This window comes from Tetrao urogallus (genome assembly GCF_951394365.1).
Source record: "Tetrao urogallus genome assembly, chromosome: 1".
Classification (NCBI taxonomy): Eukaryota; Metazoa; Chordata; class Aves; order Galliformes; family Phasianidae; genus Tetrao; species Tetrao urogallus.
Window position 1 is genome coordinate 24,893,210 of NC_136813.1, and position 23,056 is coordinate 24,916,265.

A 23,056-nucleotide genomic window follows, 5' to 3' on the forward strand; every position below is an offset into this window, starting at 1 on the left:
ACAAGCATTAGGTTAACATTAAAATAAACAAAACAATTTTCATCTTTGAAAATTTGAAGTACATCATCTAAGCTCCATAAATGGTCAATGAATAGAAGGGAATACTTCCAGATCTCAGATTTAATCACTGTGGTGGGTGATCCATTCTACTTCTCCTTGTTATGCTGGCAAACCTTCTGAAATTGCCTGTCTTTGCCCTTGAAAACTGAGAGCAAGCAGTCTGTGAATGAGTACCTCTCACTTAAGTGCTTAAAATGAGGTGGAGTTGGGGCTAGATCAATTCCGGAACTACCAGGACATCAGTATACAATCAAGAGGATTATAAGAATAAGATTAAGCTTGGAAAACCATGCTAATCTTTAAAAATACTTGTTTAAAAAAATGCACATATTAGCTATAATGATTTTTTAATCTTTTTTTTTTTTTTTTTTTTTTTCTGCTAGTACATTCATAACTATTTGATCTTAGTAGCTGTTCTATATTTTTAAACCTCTAGAAGTTGAATGAGTATTTGTACATCTTGAGAATTTTAGAAGATCCATGTAGGTCTGAAATAGCCCCATAAGTAGAAAACTATAACCAAATTAATAATAATTATACAAGACTTGCTCCCTTGTATAGGGAGTAAAGTGATACCTCCTATTTTATTACATTTGCCCACAGCATCAGAGGTGGATGTTGGTGGTATGGCAGCAGAGGTTGAAGCTTCCCACCAATATTCCATTACATTTTGTTCTGTGTGACAAAGAGAAGAGGGACAGTCTGACAAAATGATGTCTGATATGGACATGAAGCAAAAGTGTGTCATTGAATTCCTCTGTGTGAAAAAAAAATGGCACCCACTGACAGTCACTGATGCTTGCTGAAGATTTATGGAGACCAAACAGTGGAGGTGAACACAGCAAGGCAGAGGATGGTGGGTTTCAGCAGTGACAACAGAAATGTGAAAGACAAGCCACATTCTGAATGGCCATTCATGGCTGTCACACCGCAAAATTAAGAGCACCTCAGTCAGCTCATCTGTGTGAATAGGCTAATGAAGGTCACTATGTTGGAAAATAGTGTTTTGTAGCAGAGAATTTTCTCTATCAAATAGTTATTGTGCTTCTTGTATCTGTTGTAGTTTCCATGGAAATAAATAGGAGGCATTACTTTCAGAACAACCTACGTAGAAGAATTTCCAAAGAGCATATTATATTCAACTGAGTATTCAAAATATTTCAGATGAAAGCTTCTCAGTCCCAAATATAAATGCAACCACTGATAACCCAATCTCTGTAGGCAAATAACTTAATATTGATGTATGTGTCTGTCTTTGTATACATACAGTTAAATACACATCGTGGTGAATAAAAGTTTTGAAGTGGACCTGAAAGATTTTTCTGCCAAAGCCAGACATTTGCTCAATTTGTCTTTCATCCTGCAAAGGTTGATGACCTTGATAATGTTGAAGCTAGTCTGTGAGTCTGCACTGTCATTCAGTAGACACATTCAGTTCCATCAGTTTGCTGCAACCCAGGAGTCTAGTTTTCCCAGAAGAGAGGCAGCTGCATTTGTTTTCACTGGTGGAATATTAAGGGGTTTGTTTGCTTGGTTTTTAATCATTTTGTTAGTTGTGAAATGCAGAAAGCAATCTTGAAACCAGAAGATTCTTTTCTCCAAAACTTCTAATTTAACTGTTGTGCACAATTCCAGACGACTCAGGAACTGCTGCCTTCTCAGAGGAAGCTTTAGCTTATGAATAACTGAGCAACTGCTTTATATTATTTATTGTTAATTTCAATTAAAATCTTTTCCTACATTGTTTGGTTTTCTATAAAAAGAAATAAGCAATCTTTAACAGAGGAAATCTTTTCTGTATGCTATACAGTCAGTCAAATTGTCCTCAATTATTGTGTAAGAACTTTGTTTTTTCTCTGATTATCCTACAGGCTTCTTCAAAACCTTCCTGAGAAAATATATTCACAATATTTTGTTTTATTGAGCTTAGCTGAAGTCAGAGGCAGGTTTCTCAATTAGAAGATGCTCGTTCTATAATAACAGAAATCAGATACTTCAATATAATAGTGAAAATTGACTGAGTCACAGAAATGATAGGCCTAACTTCCATTTATGTCTATTCCTTTGGGTAGCCTGTACCTTTGCTCTGTAGAACCATAAGTATTCCAATCACTTCCTTTGAATTTGTCCTCTATGCTGATGAAAGAGAAGAATTCATAATGATTAAATTGCTATGATATTTATCAACTCAAGTGTAGTTGGCCATATGTAATATGGTATTTTGCAGCATGTTTGTGGTATCATAACCTTCATGTTTATAACAAATTGCCACTAACAACATAAGAAAATTGTGATGACATAGAAGATGTATTTGTACAGATTTTCAAGCGCTGTTTTCTGCTATGCAATGGGAAAATTGAGGCACTGGCTGTGTGTGCTTACTTTTATATGTTTGAACGGAAGTGAAAGGATAGCAAAGGGGAGCTATATCCAGGATGTAGCTGGGCTATGTTTTCATTCCTGTTTACTTTGTAAAATTGTTGTGGGTGGAAAAGTTGAAGAAGGGAGGAGAAAATGAAGATAAAAAATATGTCTGTTAAGTGGGATATAGCTTAATCTCCTTTGCTTTTTGCTCTTCTTTCTTATAAACTCTGGGACTTAAATATTAAGATGAAAGACTATTCACATTCCAGTCTACATGAAGTAAGATTGATTTTGTTTTAAATGTTAGATATGAGCGAACTAAAAATTAAGTCTCTGCCCCTTTGGTTAGATAGAAAACATTTGCAAAGCAGCTCCAGTCATATATCTTCTTCCACTCTAGTTTCGACTACAGAAATCTGTGAGAACGTTCTTATTAATCTTTCATTATCTGTATTCACCTTTGTCTCTTTGTACCAAAGTGAAAAATTCAAGGAATTTACTGGCTTGTGCACAGGACACAGCTCAAGTAAGTTTAATGAGATAACATATTTGTTTTTACACCTACTAACACACAAAGTTGGAAACTTGGGAGGCAAGGAAAAGAGGACAGTGCTGATGTAACAATTGCTGTTCCAAAATGGCTAAATACTTGAAATTAAGCTAAAAATACCTAAAAAAAAGTCTTAAGCTTAAAACAAATACGTTATTTCAATTATTGAATAGAGTGAAGGTCTCTCCATTGTCTAACGTGGATTTTATGCTTTCTCATTACCTTTAGTGTAAGGTAAAGAAATACTGACAGATATGATTACTCTTTTACCAGAACCAGCATTCTACTTTGGAAATGATGAATACTATGTTGATGAGAGTGCTGGCTATGTTGAGGTACGTGTTTGGAGGACAGGAACTGATCTATCTAAAGCTGCCTCTGTTACAGTGAGGTCTCGCAAATCTGAATCAAGAACTGCAGAAGGTAAGTTACTGTTTTAGTCTTGTTTCATAATATGTCTCAACAACAAGTGCTGCTACATTTGGTCTTACTTGATTGAGATTCAGATACATAAGATGAAATTTACATGTCTCAGCAAATCTTTCTTCTAGAACAAATTAAGTTCTCAAGAATTTGCTCTCAAACAAACTGGAATAGGAGCAACTTTAAGGTCCAGAACTGAGAGAAACTCTTTCAAATATTTGTATAACACACTGTTCCACAAAGGCAGTTGATTATTGTCTCATGTTCCAGACACAAGCTTATAAACCCTGTCAACATGCACCATTTCTCCCCTTACTCTTTCTGTAGACAATGAGAAATTACCTAGAATCCCATTCAGTAGGAGGATTGCTACAGCTGTGTGGCTCAGTGGTGGTTTGGTAGAATCTTTGTCTGCAGAATAAAATTTGAGTGTACATCTGTATTTTTGCAAACTGATACTTGAGACAGCCAAATGCAGACTTCATAAAAAGATCAGTTATCTTCCTTAGTTGCTTATCCTTAGCATAACTGGACAGCAGAGTTCATCTTTTCAACTGATTTCTAGTGAGGTAAAGTTGTGTAAAACTTTACTGTATTGAGTAATATGGGGAATCTGAACACCCACCTCTAGCAAGTCTTTCTATATTGTTTATCATGAAAAAGGAAATTATATAGTCTAAAAAGAATATATGATTGCTTCATACCCTGGTGCCTCAGCTGAGAGGCCCATGTGTGGGTATAGCAACAAGGACTCTATGTCCATCTGATGATGGCCTTTGAGGTCACCATATTTGTCACTTTCATGTAATAACAAACCCCATTTTAATTTCAAAGAAACTGCTTTCCCCAAAGCTTTGTGTCAACAGTTCTGCTGTTGCTTAATCACCCTAAAAAGAAATACTAAAACTTAGTCTTTTTCTAAAGTTCTAGATATCCTTAATACTTTGGTTCTCATATACACTGTTACATTTTAGTCATTCATTTAGTCATTTAGTCATATGTTTAGTCATTGTTTTGTTTCATTCCTTCTCATTGGTTTGTTTGTCTGTGGGCTTGCTTTACTTAAAACAGTGATTGAGCTTGATGATCTTAGGGGTCTTTTCCAATCTAAATTATACCATGATTCCATAAGAACAGAACAAAGCATAAAAACAAGCCAAATCAGATCAGTCTGTAAGTAAATAGAATTTTGAAGAGAATAGAATTGTGAAGTGAATAGGAGTTGACAAACCCCACCTGACATGGTTTGGGCAGAATTTGATTCTTTCAGTTTCCCTTCCTTCTGTTTTTTGCTTCTCCTTTGAACAGCACTTCTTCCTTACACTCAGCTCACTGCCTTTTTTTTCCTTCCTTGTTTACACTGGCCTCCAAACTTCAAAAATGATTACAGATTAATACGAATTGACTTTCCAAAAGACTCTGCTTCATCTCCAGAATCTCTCAAATTTCTGTGCTTACTTTCAGTTTTTATTTTCTACAAACTATATTGATTGTAGTGTAATAACTTCTAGTTTCCAAGAGAAAAGAATCAGGCCAGGTTAGTGACTTGTATCACTAAACAAAAAGTGACAATGTAAAGCAGAAATATCTCTTCACCATCTAAGTTGACATTGACTGCTAACATTTGACAAAATATTGAAATTACTTTTAAAGAAAAAATAGATTTAACTAAAATTAACTGTTTAGTGTTATATATGTTGGATGTTTTTATTTTTAATTACATGTAACACTGTCTATTTATTTATTTTAATCCCTTTTCCACTGGTAGCTGGAGTAGATTATGTTGGTATCAGTCGTAATTTGGATTTTGCCCCTGGAGTCACTATGCAGACATTTCGTGTGGTAATTCTGGATGACCTTGGACAACCCATGTTAGAAGGAACTGAGAAGTTTGAGCTTGTGCTAAGAATGCCTATGAATGCTGCCCTTGGAGAACCCAGCAAGGCTACCATCTTCATCAATGACTCAGTCTCTGACTGTGAGTTAATTTCTTGTACCCTTTCACATTATTACCCGAGGTGGATGACTGCAATACAAAGACAGCACATATCCTTTTGGATCATACCAAAGCCAGTAAATCTAAATCTTTCAGCTGCAGACAATTTGTTATGTCAGTTGCTGGGTAGCTGCATACGTTATATACCTGGTGCAGTATAGCACAACAAAATTTGAACTAGGGGAGCAAAGATCTGAATATCTGCAATAATATTTTATGCATACTTTTTATATTTCTCTGCACAGTGCCTAAGATGCAGTTTAAAGAACCTGTATATGTAGTCAATGAAAATGATGGACAGATTTCTGCCATGATATACAGGAGTGGAGATATCCAATACACATCAACTGTGAGATGTTATACAAGGCAAGGTTCAGCTCAGGTAATGATCGACTTTGAAGAACGTCCTAATACTGATAGTTCCATCATCACATTCCTTCCTGGTAAGCTCTTGATCCTATTTTAGAAGTCTTTAGTCTACTACCTTTTTGTTTTGGTTTGGTTTATTTAATTTTAGTTTTAAATTTCTTCTTATAAACTAATGCCAAAAAGACTGCTTTGCTCTGGAAAACCAAATTCAAATAGAACATTTCGTAGCTCCAAAAAAATTTTAAGGAGATTTGAAACCAATGGGAATTTTAAAGACATTAAAATGGAATAATATAAGTGAAGGTGCACACAACTGGGGATTATCTTAAAATAAGCTTCCAATTCTTGAAATCCAAAAACTCCAGGATAAAATTACCTTGAGTATTCCTGAAAGTTTCTATTGTACTGTTTCCTTGTGCAAGTATTTGATTCTGAAATACACACTGTGGGTGAGTTCACTGAAAAGAAGTATAAAGATAAGACAAAAGGAACAACATGTAGAGTGGATATACTAAACATAAACTTGTCTTAGAGAAATCCCAAAACAGAAGATTCCATTGAAACAGTTGTGACAAGTACTCCTTTCACTGCTGTTGCTCATTAAATTGCATGGTACCAAGATAGTGAGGTGGGTGCCTTGGCCAGAATAAGTATCCTGTTCCTTCAGCTTGAAGAAAAGTGCTGTCAAAAAGCAAAGAACACCTAAGATCTGCATGATATTACCTTCAGAATGATTGCAGGTGAGACAGAGAAGCCTTGCACACTGGTGCTTATGGATGACACTTTTCATGAAGAAGATGAAGAACTACGTCTGGTTCTTGGCACTCCAAGAAGTGATTCATCCTTCGGTGCCTCTATTGGTGAACAAAATGAGACCCTCATAAAGATTCGAGATGATGCAGACAGTAAGAAATTATTTGATTATTATTAGCTTTTGCAAGCCAATTAGTGGGCTCTAATTGTATTTTTCCTATAATTACAGAGGCTATTATTAAATTTGGTGAGACCAAATTTAGTGTGAGTGAGCCAAAGGACACAAGGCAAGTAGCAGTTGTAAAAATCCCAGTGATTCGTCTGGGAGACACATCCAAGGTTTCTGTTGTGAGAGTTCATACAAAGGATGGATCTGCTATTTCTGGAGAGGACTATCATCCTATATCAGAAGGTAATGTCAATCAGATGCTTATCACATCCTATGGTTTGTGGGATTATTGTTATGCATTATAATTAATTATTATTAACATTGTAGTATAATATTTGAATAATTACATAATTTCATTAATAGAATTAGCTTTTGCTGTTCGGATTCAATATGGGCATAATCCAGTGTGGTACACAAAAAAAATCAAATTCTCTTAAATGCCATGTATCTGTGAAGACATTTACAAAATAATTGTGACTCTTGAAGACACCTGTAGCTTGAATAACTGTGGGAAAAATGTTTGTGCTATCATTTGTGTATTACCATTACTCTGCAGAAGCATTTAATCATTGTGAAGTTGTTTTTCAAGCTACTCAATAAGTTAATGGTTTATTGATCTATCTAGGAATGAATATCTATTTCTATTTTTTTGTTCTACTTTCATAATATTTAAACTTACTTTCTGTATCTCTGCAATTCACTGCCCACTGCTCCTTTCAAGTGATGAATTAGAAGAGAAGTTGTGAAGCAGAATGAGAAATTTTATAGCTGATAAACTTCTTTCTGTTAGTAGCCCACCCACCTGGTTTGTTGAATAATAGCACCATGTATTTTCTGTCTTTTATAGTTAATGATAATACATGATATTAATCTGTGTCTTACCACTCAGCTTTCCTTGCTGGAGTGTTTTCACAGTTTGAGATAAACAAATTTGATGTCCAGGCCAGCTGCAGGGTGGGACTTATTTCTGAACATCAACAGCGACATGGAGATATCTTCAAATTCCACAGAAGGAGAGGCATTTCTCACTAGTGATATTTGAAAAAATGTTAGCAATTAAAAAATTATCAAACTGGATGTTGCTAACACCAGCCACTTTGTCTCCTTCATTTCAGTCGTCTTCTTTCCTCCTGAAAGCCACAGGAATTTTTAATGTCAGCTGACAGTGTCACTATAAGTGTTATCTCATGCCTTTCAGTTTTGCTTCACTGGTCACTCCCTTTCACTCCTTATCATCTATACTTTATTTCCCATATATACTCCAGCTTTCATCCAATGCTGCTTATTGTGCTTGTCCCTTCAGAGTAGGGTTGTGTTTCAGTTTACTAATTAGAATGTCACTTTCTGTGAGGCTTTTATTTTCTTCTGGCCTTCAATTTCTGTTGGTAATTTCTGTGCCATTAATACTTGCATACTTTAAATAATAAAGACTGCAGAAATAATGTAATCACAGCATGTTTTAGGTTGGAAGGGATCTCTGCAGTCATCTGGCCCAGTCTCTGCCCAGGGCCACATCCAGGCAGCTGTGGGAGATCCTCAAGGAGGAGACCCCACAGCCTCTGGGCATCCTGTTCCACTACTCTGTCACTGCACAGCACAGAAGGGCTCCTGGTGTTCAGAGGGAAACTCCTGTGCTCCAGTTTGTGCCCAGGGCCTCTGGTTCTGGCACCAGACACCACTGAAATGAGCCTGACTCTCATTGCATCCTCCCTTCAGGTATTTATAAATACAGGCTCAACATGATCCAGCAGTGTGCCCTTGTAACCAAGAGGGCACACCACATTTTGTGATGCATTAAGCACGCCACAGCCATCTATTAAAATGAATTGAGTCTCCGACTATATTTTGAATTAGTGTGTCTTCACCTTGAATACTGTGTGCAATTCTGGGCTCCACAATATGAAAAGGATGTTAAGATACCAGATCCGGAAGTATATCCTATGAGGTGAGCCTGTGGATACTTGAGAGAAGAGGAAGCCAAGAGGTGACCTCATTTCTCTCTGCATCTCTCTAAGGAAAAGGAAAGCAGAAGGAGGTGCTGGAATCTACTCCCTGGTAACCAATGGCAAGGCTTGTGGGAACTGTACAAAGCTGTGTCATGGGAGGATCAGACTGAGCATTAAGAAACATTTCTTTACTGTGAATGTGATAAAACACTGGGCCAGGCTTCCTACTAAGGTGGTTAGTGACCCTGTCAGTATACAAGAGGAATTTTGAGATTGCTTTCATTAATATGCTTTAACTTTTGCTTAAACCTGAAGTGGTCAGGCAGTTGGACATGATGATCTTTGAACTGAGCTATTCTACTCTACTCTACTCTACTCTACTCCACTCCTATTCTATTCTATTCTAGTCTAGTCTAGTCTAGTCTAGTCTAGTCTAGTCTAGTCTATTCTGTTCTGTTCTGTTCTGTTCTACACTGCTAAGCTCCTCTCAAGCCTATGAGATCACTTCTCTTGAAATGCACGGATTTCTTTAGTATGTCTCACCCAGTCCATATAAAATGTTGAATAGTTTCTGTAGTTTTGCATCCCCTTGCAGTTCACTTCCACTTCTGTCAGCTAAGATTGAACTTTTCATCCACCAAGAACTCAGAAGTTTTTTCAGAGACAGTGCTTTTTAATATAAAATGTGTTTTTTTATAACTCTGACTTTGTGCCTTATTTAGGTTATAGCATTGTACTGAAGTACATTTTGTTTGAGTAAACCCTGACAACACTTATCATTTAGAATTCTTAAGTCTTTAGGTTATTTTTCACATATGTTATCAGCATTTATGGAAAAATTAGTCCTAAATCACTTCCAAAATATTAAGTTCAATTATACTACATCCTGGTTTTGCAGATCTCTTTTTGTGATGACAGTTCCTCATTGTCAGTGAATTCTCTGTATATTCACTGCTATTCATTATTATTTTTAGCATCGAATAGATTGAACTAAATACGCTCATATGAACTTGTGTAATTTGAAAGGTGGGTATTAGCTGCTGTCTCCTATAGCTAGGCTTAAAGCTCCAGCTTCTTATGAACATCAAATTTACTTTTAGGTGTCTCATTATGTTTTTAGAAATTGAATTTAAGGAGGGTGAAACACAGCACTTTGTGGAGATTGAAGTTCTCTTTGATGGAGTTAGGGAGATGAGAGAAGCCTTCACTGTTCACCTGAAACCTGATGAGAACATGGTTGCTGAAATACAGGTAACAAAATAATTCCAAGACCTCAACAGCAAAGCCTGTAAAAAGATATTCTTGCTTTTTGGCTTCGCAGCTTTATTCTTCCCTTAATGTTTATGCAAGCCATCTTTGCTTGTAGTTTTAAAGGACATGCAATGCAATCCCATCTGATACTGTAATACCTACCCCAAACAGTTTGTTGCCATGGTGGTAAGGTTCATGGGTTCTAGAGATAAGGAGAGTCCATGTAAAACAGAAATTTTCAAGATACCTTTCCAGATACATTCTCTTTTTCAAATCATCACTAAAAATCTTGGAAATACTGGCTGGCCGTATATAAAATATATACTCTATGCTGCAAAAAGAACAATCAGGTGAAATAGATCTTCTACTGTCAAGGCTATGTTAAGATTTGAAGTAGCCACATATTCTTCCTTATTTAGCACTATATCATGCATACTTTAAGTATAAATGGTAAATTTTTCTGATTCTGCATGAAAATAGTGTTCAGGGTCTGCTACCTTCAGTGTACAGAAAACGAAAAAAAAACCAAAAACTTTTAGTTTGATAGTCTGCAATATACTTTCCAGTGCCTGAAACTTTTCTCGACAGCTCATACAGCTGTTTTAGAGCTTACCCTGGGACACTGTTTCAAAATCCATATATACTCTGATCAAGGTCTAGCTTGAATTCCTTCGTTTGTTTGAATCTTCACAGAAAACATTTTTACCTTTTCATTATCAGACAGCCAAGGCCATTGTTTACATTGAAGAAATGAACAGCATGGCAGATGTCACCTTTCCTTCTGTCCCTCAAGTTGCATCCCTTTTGATATATGATGACACTTCTAGAGCCAAAGACAGAACCAGTCCTGTGGCTGGCTATCCTGTCATCTGTATTACAGTGAGTATTTCTGTGGAAAGGTGGAGCAACACCAGTATATGGATTTTGTTCAAAGATCCAATTAAATTGTAGACAATATTATTAATCATATTGTTGTGAGTCACGCATGAATTTAAGCTAGGACAGTCCTAAGTGCTAATATAATTTGTCTGGATAGCAAATGAATTTTCAGGAGGACAAAAACCACTTGGTCATCACTAAGAACAAGTTTGATACTTGTTCAGTGTCTGTAAGCTGATTGTATCACCTTACTATTTTCTACATTTCCTTGCATTAAGTTAAAATCTCTGGAGATAACCAATGAGCCATCGTTTTTAATGAGTGTCACAGACTGAAAAATGACTGCTGTTTTCTGGAGCATTCTTTTGCTTTGAGGAAGTTTTTGGTCCTTCTATATCTTCAGTTTCTTACACCATTCATTACACACAGGAATGGGTCATGTGTTGGATGGTTTTCCTAAGTACAAAACCAAAAGTAATCTTTAAACGCAAAGTGTATTTGCAGAATTAGATCAGGTGTGATATCCTAGTTAAAGTAGCAGGTAGAAGTGTAGTTTGAACCTCCATAACTGTGTTTTCACCCATAAACTATAATTTCAAATGCAAGTTTTTATTTCAGTTAAGTATAAGTTAGACATGCCTTTTAATCTACCTTAAAGGTGATAAAAGTATCACAGCCAAAACAAATTAATTATTCCTCACTGGAGTTACTTGTTCCACATTGCTGAGTTTGTGACAATTGAAAAATTAAAATTCCTTTCCCTTAAAGCAAATAAATAGTTATGCATCTGCCTTATTCTGCAGGCTTGCAATCCTAAATATGAAGACTTTGATAAGACTGGTACGATATGTGCTAGCGAACACATCAATAATACTCTGACACAATATCGATGGCTTGTGAGTGCACCCACTGGTCCTGATGGTGTTACTAGCCCCATGAAGGAGGTTGACTTCGATACCTTCTTCACTTCGTCCAAGATGATCACACTGGACTCCATTTACTTTCAAGCTGGCTCTCGTGTCCAATGTGCAGCTCGTGCTGTGAATTCAGATGGGAATGAGGGTCTTGAACTTATGAGCCCTATTGTAACTATAAGCACATCAGAAGGTAAGGTATCAACTATTACAAAAATTCCTAGGCTACTTTTGAAACCCACTTTCCATAGTAACAAAATCAAATGGCATTATAAGGTATTTTCACACTTACAGCTTCAGCTTTCCTTCTACTTTTAGTATTTCCTTCGACTTTTAATATAGATAGTGTCAAAAGTATCTTAGCATCAGAAAAGCGTATATATTGAATTGATGCTGCATCCTCTCAACCAGTATAGGTACTGTAGTCTACCTCCTTTGCCCAGCCACCTCTTTTTCATGGAACTTATACTGTTACGAACTTATGAAGCAGAGGTTTGGAACCGATATGGGCATGAGTACACTCTGATAGCATATGCTATTTTTTCATAGCAATCTCAGATACTTTTTTTTACTGTATAATCTGTTGAATGAGTAATTGTCAGCCATCAAACTGAATTACAAAATATTGTATTCATCATGTCATCTCTGCTGTTTCTGTTGCTGCATTAAGTCTTCTGGTTCATGTAACATCTTACAGTAGATAATTATGTGACTGATTTGCAATATCATTTTAATTTCCTTGACCTTTCCAACTAAATATTTTTATTTAAAACCATTTGTCTCCTGCAAAGTTAGGGCTCTAAGAGCTTGATAAATGAAATTTCTATTTACCCACTTTCTTTATTTCACATTTTTACTGTAGGCTAAAGTGACTTTCGTTTGTGCTATCAGGAATCCTAAAAAGGACTAAAAAGGACTCTCTCTGAGAGTATTGTCTACCAGATACAATGTAGTGCTTTTTAAAGACAGACAACTTTGCATTGGATGAGCTAGTTTGGTTATATAAAACAGTCTGACTATGTTAGAGTTATAATGATTACACATGACAAATTAGCAGGGCTAATTAACCCAGGACCAGCATTGAATTGTCACAGATATATTACTTCCAGTACCTTAGTGGTCTTGCGATGAGGAAAACATCAGTTCTGATGATCGTATACAACACAGATGGTGGAAATCAAATAGTTGTTATATGCTATTTTCAAAGATGTACACTGATCTAAGCAACATGCCAAAATCCTGTTTGCAACTTCAACAGCATTTGACCTCCAGTAAATAGACGAAATTCTCAAAAGTAAGTCAGACTGTGAAAAAAAAAAAAAAATAAATAAATAAAAATTGCGTTTAGTCTCTTTAGCACATCTTACTTCCACTAGAGAATAAACAAATTATTGTTTTGCAGAAGAGAAATCTTGTGCCCTCAAGCCTGCTGCTTCCAGCTTAGAGCTGTTGAGCAAAATGGAGTCCACCAGAACCTATAAATGATCCAGGAGGTGAGCCCTGCCTCCTTTACTTTGTTTGTAACCCCTCAGAAATGGGCAAATAACAAAACGTGCTAAATCAGATTATCAGCTTCTGATGGTTTCTTTCTCAGAAGACCCATCCTGCAACCAGGATGCAAGCATTTCTACACTGAACAATGTTACTGGAAGTTGCACATATCTCATATCATACAATTACAAACCTAATCTGCTAGTCCTGCAAACCAGGATTAATCCTAGAACAGGTTGAATTAAGCCCGGAACGGGCTGACAAAGGAATTTACAGATTCTCCAGCCTTGGAGAAACTTAAAATCAACAGAATAAGGCCCTGATCTGGCTTAGAAGCTGGCTTCATTTTGAGCATGGCGTTCCTAGAGAACATTTCCAACTAAAATTAGTTTATGACAATATTCTCTAATGGGACAAGTGGCTTATAGAGTCCCATCAAGTCATATATGGGTCCATACCTCAGTCCAGTTCTAGAAGCACCTGAATACTGATCAATGTTCTCCATAAAGCTCTATATGGGTTTAAGGGAAAGGGAATTAAGGCCTCTGAGGTCATCTGTAAGTAGGGTGCATGACACTTATTTTGCAAGTATGGTTGCAATATTTAACTGAAAATGTACAGGTGCAGTCATCACCAGGTTCTGAAAATGTGATCCAATTGATAAAGAATAATTTCTACTTGACTGTTCTTTTGCATAAATTCCTGTTCAAACCTCTGATAAATGTTTTCCATAGCATTTACCTGTCATTTCAGAAAATTCTCCTTGTTTTAGCAACATATCTAGTGGGAAAAGAAGTGTGTCTAAAATTAATGCAAGGGAAAGTATAGATTATTTCTTCTGGACATAAAGTTACTTTATTTTTTTTCCATTAGGTCTTTGTCAGCCTCGTGTGTCAGGAGTAGTTGGAGCAGAACCATTCTCTGCCAAACTGCGCTACACAGGCCCGGAAGATCCCGCTTATGCCAATCTCATCAAACTGACAGTCACAATGCCACATATTGATGGTATGACAAAAGCAGCTGGGGAGTCAAGAAAAGTTGTACAACTTGCTGTCATTTGAGCTATTTTATCAGTCATGTTATTTTAAATAGTCAAAATCATTGTGTTATCTTTTAACACATGAAACCAGAGAAAAATGCCATGAATGTAATACAAATGCACTTTGCATTTGATACATAAGATGCTGTATAACTTCACAGTCTTTGATGTGAAGACTATTCCCAGATTAAGTTCATAGTTTACATAAATTGGGCTAGACCTATACTTAATAAAATTCCTTTGAGTGCACAGTTATAACAAGGAATACTTAACTTTTTTTTTTAAACATATGAAGCAGCTTAATTGCTACATGCTTCTGAAAACTTAACAAAAATTTGAATTGAAAAATACATTACAGCTTTAGAAATATCTGGCATTTCATAGTACAAAGACAGACAAGGCATATCATCTTTCTTTGAACTCTCAAGTACGTTCATTACTGTAAGTTCCAAGTACAGAAGCACTTAATAATATGCTTGGTTTTCGAGAGTTTTTTGCCAAGTTAAGCAACTCAGAGCACTGAAATTTAGTGACAGTGATATCATTATTTTACCTTTTTTTTTAGGCATGCTGCCTGTTATTTCTACAAGAGAGCTCTCCAATTTTGAGCTGACACTTAGCCCTGATGGAACTAGAGTTGGAAACCATAAGTGCTCCAACCTGTTGGATTACACAGAAGTGAAGACCCACCACGGTTTCTTGACTGATGCTACCAAAAATGCGAATGTGATTGGAGAGACCATTCCCTACCAATACAGTCCGGGAATCAGAGGCTTCAATACCTTACGATTCTACCGAAATCTGAATCTGGAAGCCTGTTTATGGGAGTTTGTTAGCTATTATGACATGTCCGAGCTCCTCACAGATTGTGGAGGCACCATTGGGACAGATGGACAGGTACCAAACTACAACTTGATATTTTTACTATATTCTTTAAATTGAAAACTTCCCATGAAATGTATTTCTAACTACAATAATATATCTATTTATCCATTAATAGTTTAAAAAGTATTCCTTTTTTTATTATTATTTAAGAAAATACAGACTTCTGCTAAGGACAGTATATTCCGTAAAGCTATCAGTGTGTCAGTTAAACACTAATAGGCTATATATGAAATCCTTGTCCAACTGAAATTAAGTGAGGGACTGAATTTGAATTAAATTTGCTATAATTTTCACTCAATGAAATACCTACCCAATTTTTAGCAAGCCACTTTAGTCTTTTCTTAGACTGGGAGCCTTTTAGAGGATTACTATCCTATTACTGTTAGCACATAGGTAGTGCTAGACTGTTAGTCATTTTGTATCTTAAAGTTAAGAAGAACTGTGAAGTCTTCCTGCATAATGGACTGCATTGTACTATCAGCGGCTTGGCACTGCTCATCTTTTGCTCACAGTGCAACAGGACCCACCAGTGCAGACGGCATAGTGGTCTCACATTGCCCAGCACAAAATTCCTTGGTTGTGAAGCAAAGAGAAGCTGTCAGTGTGGCTCAAGAACAGAGCTGAGAAAGTGGTTTGGAGATAATAAACAAGGAAATTGGAGAGATCTTCAAACGTCCTTTGGAAAATGGTTTCTAGAAATCCATAATAGTGTGGGAGCAAAAAGAGTGCAACGTTTCTTCTGCTGCAACAACAGCGAAGTTAATCATTAGGTCTTCCTTGTGCAATTACTACACAAGCCTGTCTGCTCCCACTCAGATTCTGCAGAACAAAAGCTGTAGCCAGGAAGATCAATCCCTTATGACACAGATATGTCCCGTTAGGGATAATACAGAAGGACTGGAAATGCAGTGCCTTGTTTCACAGAAGTCCATGCTCAGCACAAAGCAGTATGGTAAGCCAGCTCACTTTCCTGGCTCACTGGCATTACCTCTGAACCACTGTGAAAAGGATAAGGCCTCTGTGAAATGGCCAGAACTGTTCTGCTTTTTAACAGGTATTCATCTAGGAACCATCAGCTTATCCACCCTCACAGAGTCTTAGGTTTATATGCACAGAGTCTTCATCATTTGAGTGCTCTGTTGTCTCTCCTGGTTCCTTGTCTGTTGCAGAGACCAGTTCAAGGTATCTGCTTTGATGCTGGAAGCTCACTGTTTGTGCATCTGCTTGGAGTTGCCCCTCCACAAAGAGCAGATCCTCCTACAAGTACATTCCACTGTAGCCATGAACCTGTCAGAGGGAAGGGGAAGGCATGAAAGTGTGGGATGTAAGCCTTTCACATTCCCACATGATAAAAATGACAGCAATCTTCTTTGTTCCTAGAATGATCTCTTTGCTTCACCTCATTGTTCCTTTTACTTTCTCTTTATGCTCCAGAACATGTACAACATGCAGACATATATTCTTATTTCCCAAACTGCACAATCACAGGTACAAAAAGCTGCCAAGCAGCTGTCAGACAATGCTGTCACCTATTTCTCCCATAGTGAAAAGGAAGATATGATTTGAATTCTCTCCGTATTTAATACTCCAGTATCCTATAGAGAAAAGGCTGAACAGTCGGTTTAGACAAATGTCTAAATAAGTCTTATATATGTATGGATGGATATAAACAGAGCAAAAAATAACAATCCTTCCTTCATTTTAGAGAACCTATGTGTTTCTTTGTGGAGGACATGCATAAATGATAATTGGGCTTAGGAAGAAAGCCATTCTTTAAGCTTCAGAAGCGTTATGTATTTTAGATCAGATCTCTCATTTAAAAGCAAAGAGGGACAAACATGAGCTGCAGAGCCATGAAACTGCAGCTGATGTCAGCCCTTAGCGCTCCGTAGGGTGTGGCTAAAAGGCTACAGTGGTAAGTGAAATATCAAGCTGAATTACTTCTAGCAGGAAAGCATTTCGCCGCAGCCGGTATGCGCTTCACTGCTCTCCCTGTTCCCCCCACCTCCATTTAATTCTTCTCCAAGTTCGGTCTTTATCTTCACATGACCCCCCCCAGCTGAGAGGGGAGGCAGTCAGTGCCCTATCTCTGTGGTTGTCACCATTGTTGTCTTTTTCTCCTTCGGTGAGCAATTAATAATCCTTCTCTGTGAGAGGGAAGCTGGCAGCTATGGTTTTCACCATGTTTTTTTTAGCACACAAAGGAAGCTTAATTTCCATCATACATACTGAACCGATAAAGAAATTAAATTCTCTTACCATATCCTGCTACCACTATAAATTTGCTAGCTTGAATTTACCAGTTGGTAGATCTTTAAGCTCAAAATTCTGCTTTTCAGTTCTTGTTCTCCAGCACTTCTATATGATCAAAGGTAGCACTCATGATTCAGACAGAGATATTCCATAAAAACGGCTGGCAATATCTTGTGTGATGTGGACCTTCACTTATGTGAGCTCCTCTAATGGGAGGGGAAGAAGATGAACTTCAGGAAGCAAAGTGTGAGGTGGGAAACCTGCAGCTGGTGTCGTTCTTCTGGCAGCACTCCTGGTGTTTGCCGCAGACTGCAGCTGTCTTTGCCAGTTCCCATGAACTCATGAACTGTCATAATACATACAGGGAAGGTTTTAGTTTTCTTTCTTTTCTTTTCTTTTTCTTTTTTGTCCTTGAGGCCTTCTCCTTGTGACCCATTCTCTTTTGCAATTACTCTGTGCATGAGCAAACCCTGTGTGAGATAGATGCGGCCCTTCTTTCAGAACATAGCTTGACGCTTTGTTCCTGGGGTCTGCCCATATTCACCATATCTGAAAAATCAAGCATCTGTGTATCTATTATGGATTAAGGAATGCATATTTATAAATAAAAGTCTGCTCTTTAAATTGAACTTATTCGTTTGGATTATAGCTGTGTTCTGGTCGAAATTAAGGTCATTTATCTTTTGAACATCTTCCCTTCATAATCTGAAATTCAAGGTCTTTGTTTGGATATATTGAGGATGTAAAAACGTGGAGCTCCAATATGTAAGTTGTCTTTGTGTATCTTCAGGAAATTATTAGAGATTGGACCTTACTTCATGAGGGCACTGTGAGAGTAAAGCACTAAAGATATCTCAGGTCCTCAAGACACAGATGCTAAAGCAATGCCAGATTTCCTTGAAAGGAAATTAAAAAATGAAACAGTGAAAACCAAGCAACTATCCTGTAATAAAGCATATGTTGAAGGACTGGCCTACTCTTATTTAATGGAGTGTGAAGTATCATTTGATCTCACTTCCTGCCATTACAGTTATTCGCTGTAAGCAGGCAGTTTGGCATCCAAAGGCTTCTGCGTGTTTCAGGCCAAGTACTTATGTGTGGATTTTGCTTTTACTTGTTCCTGACCACTGCCAGACTTGGCATAAGAACACAAGGAAATTACCATTCCGATTTTATTAGCAACTAGTTAAGCAAGTCTTTGACTAAAACAGAGGTGAAAAACATACACTAAAATATTTGTACATGCAGATTAATGCCTTGAAACTACTGTAATTGAGTACAGCTGAAGAGTTTGTTTTGCTTTCCAACAAAAAACAGTTTGTTCTGACTTAAATTGAAAACGTTTCTCTTCCAGTATGTTCAGTTCACGTTTATGTTGTATATGGCACTGAGATGCTTGGAAATCCCATATGAAAGCAAATCTTAAACTCACTAATATACTGCCTCAGCTTATATGAGGCAGCTTGCAGAGATTTTTAGCATTGCATGGAAACAGTGTATTTCCAGTTTTAATAGTTTTAGCTTTACAAAAATCATTTGTAAGGGGAAAAGCCAGCTTTTCTGAAATTCTCACTAGAAGCTGTAAAATGCAGATGGCCAGAAGTGTCTATTTTCAGATTTTATATTCATGTCAGCCACCACAATCAATTTAAGAAAACCTGCAGTTTGTATTTCCTTGAAAGAAGCTAACAAGCCATCAAGTTGTTTTCTTTTTTTTTCCCTCCAGCTGTAAACCCTATCTATTGCAAAAAAAAAAAAACCAGCAAAAATCTATTCCAAAGTTAATGCACCAGCAGTGCAACAAAGCCAGAGGTTAAACATTTCAAGGAGCTGGCATTTCGGTGTTGTATTGCATTCTCCTTTCCATTCAGGCTTTTTTAAACAAGGCTGCTTTGCATTTCACCTGTGACCTACCTGGCTGTTTGCCTTCTTGAGGCCAAATCTGAGCTTTGCCATATATTTATTGTGTAAACATTGAGTTGACAACATTGTTGTGTGACTCAAATTTGCTGACATAGCAAGTAAATGCAATAGGAAGACAGGATTAGGATAGATTGGAGGACAAAAATACAGTTATCATGAAAAGTTTGGTTCATTAGGATAATCAATATAAAATATGAAACTGTAATTTCTAATTTCTAATTTTGATCTTGCCAGTACTGACAGCACATGCCCGTGCTCACAGACATACACACACACTCTCTTACTGCTACTGATCACATCCCAAAGCTATAACATCATTTTCCTGGACAAAGTTCTGTTCTTTGGAATGAAAGCCAAATAAATAAAATTCAGTATAATGCAGGACAGAGTCCATGCCCCATAACCTTAACTGAAAGTGATTTGCTCACTTGTTACATGACAGGTGCTCAAATTAATTATGTTTTTTTTTTCTTAATGAAGTTTGACAGTTTGCATCAGAAAGGGGAACAAAAGAAGAACACCTATAGAAATTCTTAAATGGGAATTGTCTGTGACAATTTATCTTGCAAAGAACATGTATAAATCTCTACATCTTATATTGGTATTCAGGATAAATCATGTTCTTCTCTCAGACAAAGACATTTTTAGATGAGCTACTTGAATGATTTTTTAGCTATCTGAATGACTTTTTTCAGATAGTGATCATAAGATTGTTCCCTTCTTGGAACAATTTTTGTCCTCTGCCTTCTCAGGCATTGTCACAGGATGAGAGACACGGTTTTCCCAATTCAGCTCAGATGTGGCCGTAATTCAGATTTCTGTGCTAGTATCACAAGGCTGGCTGAAAGTCACATCCACTTTTTATTGTATAAAACTAATGTTAGTGAAATTTAGTGAAATGTTAGTTTGCCCATACAACTTCTACAATCTTCTGTTCACAGGCTGTGTAGATACATAGTGCACCTGTTCTGTCTCTCCATAGCAGTTCAGCTGATCCTACACTTACACAGCTCTGAGTTAGCATTTCGGTTTCATCAGTGTCACACTGAGATAAAATATGAACAGCTGGCTACTCTCAATAGGCTTTGCAGGAAAATAAAGATAACCCAATGGAAAGAATGCTTTCTCGTGGTAAGAGAGTTGGAGAAGTGGGGCTTCTCCATCTGCATGACACATTCTATCGTTTCATTTGTTGGGGGGCTCCTCTTACTCTGACAATTTTCCTCTGCAGTTAATTTCCTCTTTTTTTTTTTTTTTGTTTTATTTTCTTATATCAAAAAGGTCCCCTGTGTTTTAGTTTGAGTGTCTTGAGTTTTTTCTGTGCTGTCCACTGAAGAGTAATTTTCCCCCTGCAGCTGTTTATTTTTTAGTAAGAAATGAGTTGGCTTTGTAAGCTACAAGTTGCTGTTAGCATAAGAAAGCTATTTATTCAATAATTTTGGCTACCAGTATTATAGGTTTTCCTCCATACCTACTATCCAGTGAGTGCCTCAGGAGGGATTTATGTGCATAAAAATTCGATGAGATGGTTTAGAAAGAACTTCTTCCTCTCCCTGTGTCCAGCAAATCACACTGAAGGCAGTCATGCTGATGGAAGCACAGTTTCATAGGTAGATGAATAAATTCCCATGCTGGAGCAAGTAGCCCTACTGCCCAAACATCATATGTGGGTTTTACTAGGAGAGAAGAATCTGCTAAATTCTAGGATGAATTTTCTGACACTTTAGTTTCAGACTTTTCTGCAGAGCAGTAGCAAGATATGGCAAAGGAGCAGCATTTCAGACAGACTTTCTCCAGAGTAGATCCTACTGAATCACAGAATCACAGAATGGCCTGGGTTGGAAGGGACCTCAAGGATGATGAATCTTCAACCCCCCTGCCACAGGCAGGGCTACCAAACTCCCCATTTAATACTAGACCAGGCTGCCCAGGGCCCCATCCAATCTGGCCTTGAACACTTCCAGGGACAGGGCATCCCAACCTCTCTGGGCAGCCTGTGCCAGCTCTTCACCATTCTCTCTGTACTGCTGGATTTCCCACCAATACAAGTGAGCTGAGCTCACCAGTGCCATGCTTACACAGAATGGAGGCAAGAGTAGCCTAAAATGTGGCTTACAAACCCCATTCATAGATTTCTCTGTGTACAAGGTACATGAACAGTGAATGGTACCTAATACTGGATAACCAAGAATAACTTTGAGAGAAGCCTTTTTTCGCTTGTGGCATAAGACTGAACTAGAAGAGCTTTGTGGATCACTCGTCCAGGTCATTCCTGTCAGCAACCTTAACGCTATATAATGTAGTTCCAACCTGGTAAACTTAATCTAAAAACTAATAGGATTTCATGGCCTCACTATTCTTGTGAGGGTTAGAAATCCTCCTGATTTCTAGGCTGTATTTGTCATGGCCATCTTATGCCCATTTGTTCTCATGTCAGCACCATCTTTCATCATCCTCAGTAGTTCTTCTCTACTATTCATCTCTTAATGTATATAGGTGGAATTATTTCCTCACAGCTTATGTTGAACTACTCTAAACAACACAGCTATTCTAGTTGCTTCTCATAAAATATTTTGATTTCTTTTCTACAGTCTACAATGCAAATTAGGCTTTTTCAAGCCTGGATGATCAAAGCTGTTCCAGATAAGCTCTCACTAGTGCTCTGAATAATGGCATGCATGCTTCTAATTTCCACTCCATTCCTCAGTTTATCTTAGGCACATATCACATGGAGGGGATACGAAGGTCATAGTTATGATGTGATCAACTCACATACCGAATTTTTTTCTCCGCTATTCTTTCTAACCAGTGTCTTTAATTTCAGCCAGAAATCCCCGTCACTGGTTTCTATTACCTTATGCTTTATAGTATAAAATTTCATCTCAGTTCTATTTAGTCCTCAAGGTCATTAAACACTCTGTGTGATACTACAGTCCTCCTCACTAAGCATTATGGATGCATCTTTTCAATAGGACAACAATGTATTAACTCTTCTCACTTCCCATAAGCAAACTGAATTCTAGATATTTTGCTTTGATGTCCAATTTTTATTGTACAACATGTAGATGTGGGGCAAAAACACAGAGTAAAGGTAACCTAGTTTTGCTGGGAGGACTTTTCAGTAGTGATACATTTTCTATGTGAGCAAATGTATTTAGTTAGCTCTTGATATCCTTCCAGAAAATGGCAAATATTCAGTGTTACTCCTGAATTAAAGGCATAGTAAGATATGTTGTAGATTTGCATTATAGCTTTATCTTTCTTGATAAAAATGAGCATTCAGTGTTGTTATTTGGAATAATTTAACAAATCCATGCCTGAAATAGTTGCTTGAATGTCCGTGACAGTATCCTAAAGGTAATATTGCATCTGTTTGTGTAAAATAAATAGGACTGAAGGCTAGTGTTGCTGTCCAACTTCAGTTTGTCATCCACACATACATAGAATAAAAGTATTCTATTTTTTTGTTTCAAGTAGAACATCTTGATTGTGTTTACATATAAGAAAGAATAATTAATATAAAATCATCTATGTGTGTACTGGCTCATGTTATCTGCCAGACTTTACTGCATGCTACCGTGTGTGTTTCCAGATTGTCTAGGCCTCCATACTAGCACATCTTATGGAATGATGCTAACATTTTAAGTGGAAGGTGTTAAGTAACATAGTGTGTAGATCAAGGAGTGTCATGCATAAAATTAAGCTGTTGCAACTATGAATATTTGCCATAATTAACACCTGAACTATTTCAGAGTATTTGGTCAGCTCAGGCAGTAAATTTGTCATTTCAT

At 37.1% G+C, this 23,056-nt stretch overlaps 1 protein-coding gene across 1 annotated transcript in view; it reads left to right on the top strand.

The window, feature by feature from the left end:
• FREM2 (FRAS1 related extracellular matrix 2) overlaps positions 1 to 23,056 on the top strand; it is a gene marked incomplete at both ends in the record, with an annotated part of 123,403 nt that overhangs the window by 87,566 nt on the left and 12,781 nt on the right. The window contains 10 exons of the mRNA XM_079537983.1: positions 3,248 to 3,397; positions 5,166 to 5,375; positions 5,639 to 5,836; positions 6,503 to 6,667; positions 6,745 to 6,927; positions 9,751 to 9,881; positions 10,602 to 10,760; positions 11,564 to 11,867; positions 14,039 to 14,170; positions 14,770 to 15,101. Coding sequence (XP_079394109.1) covers positions 3,248 to 3,397; positions 5,166 to 5,375; positions 5,639 to 5,836; positions 6,503 to 6,667; positions 6,745 to 6,927; positions 9,751 to 9,881; positions 10,602 to 10,760; positions 11,564 to 11,867; positions 14,039 to 14,170; positions 14,770 to 15,101 — 1,964 coding nt within the window. The remainder of the gene's footprint in view (positions 1 to 3,247; positions 3,398 to 5,165; positions 5,376 to 5,638; positions 5,837 to 6,502; positions 6,668 to 6,744; positions 6,928 to 9,750; positions 9,882 to 10,601; positions 10,761 to 11,563; positions 11,868 to 14,038; positions 14,171 to 14,769; positions 15,102 to 23,056) is intronic.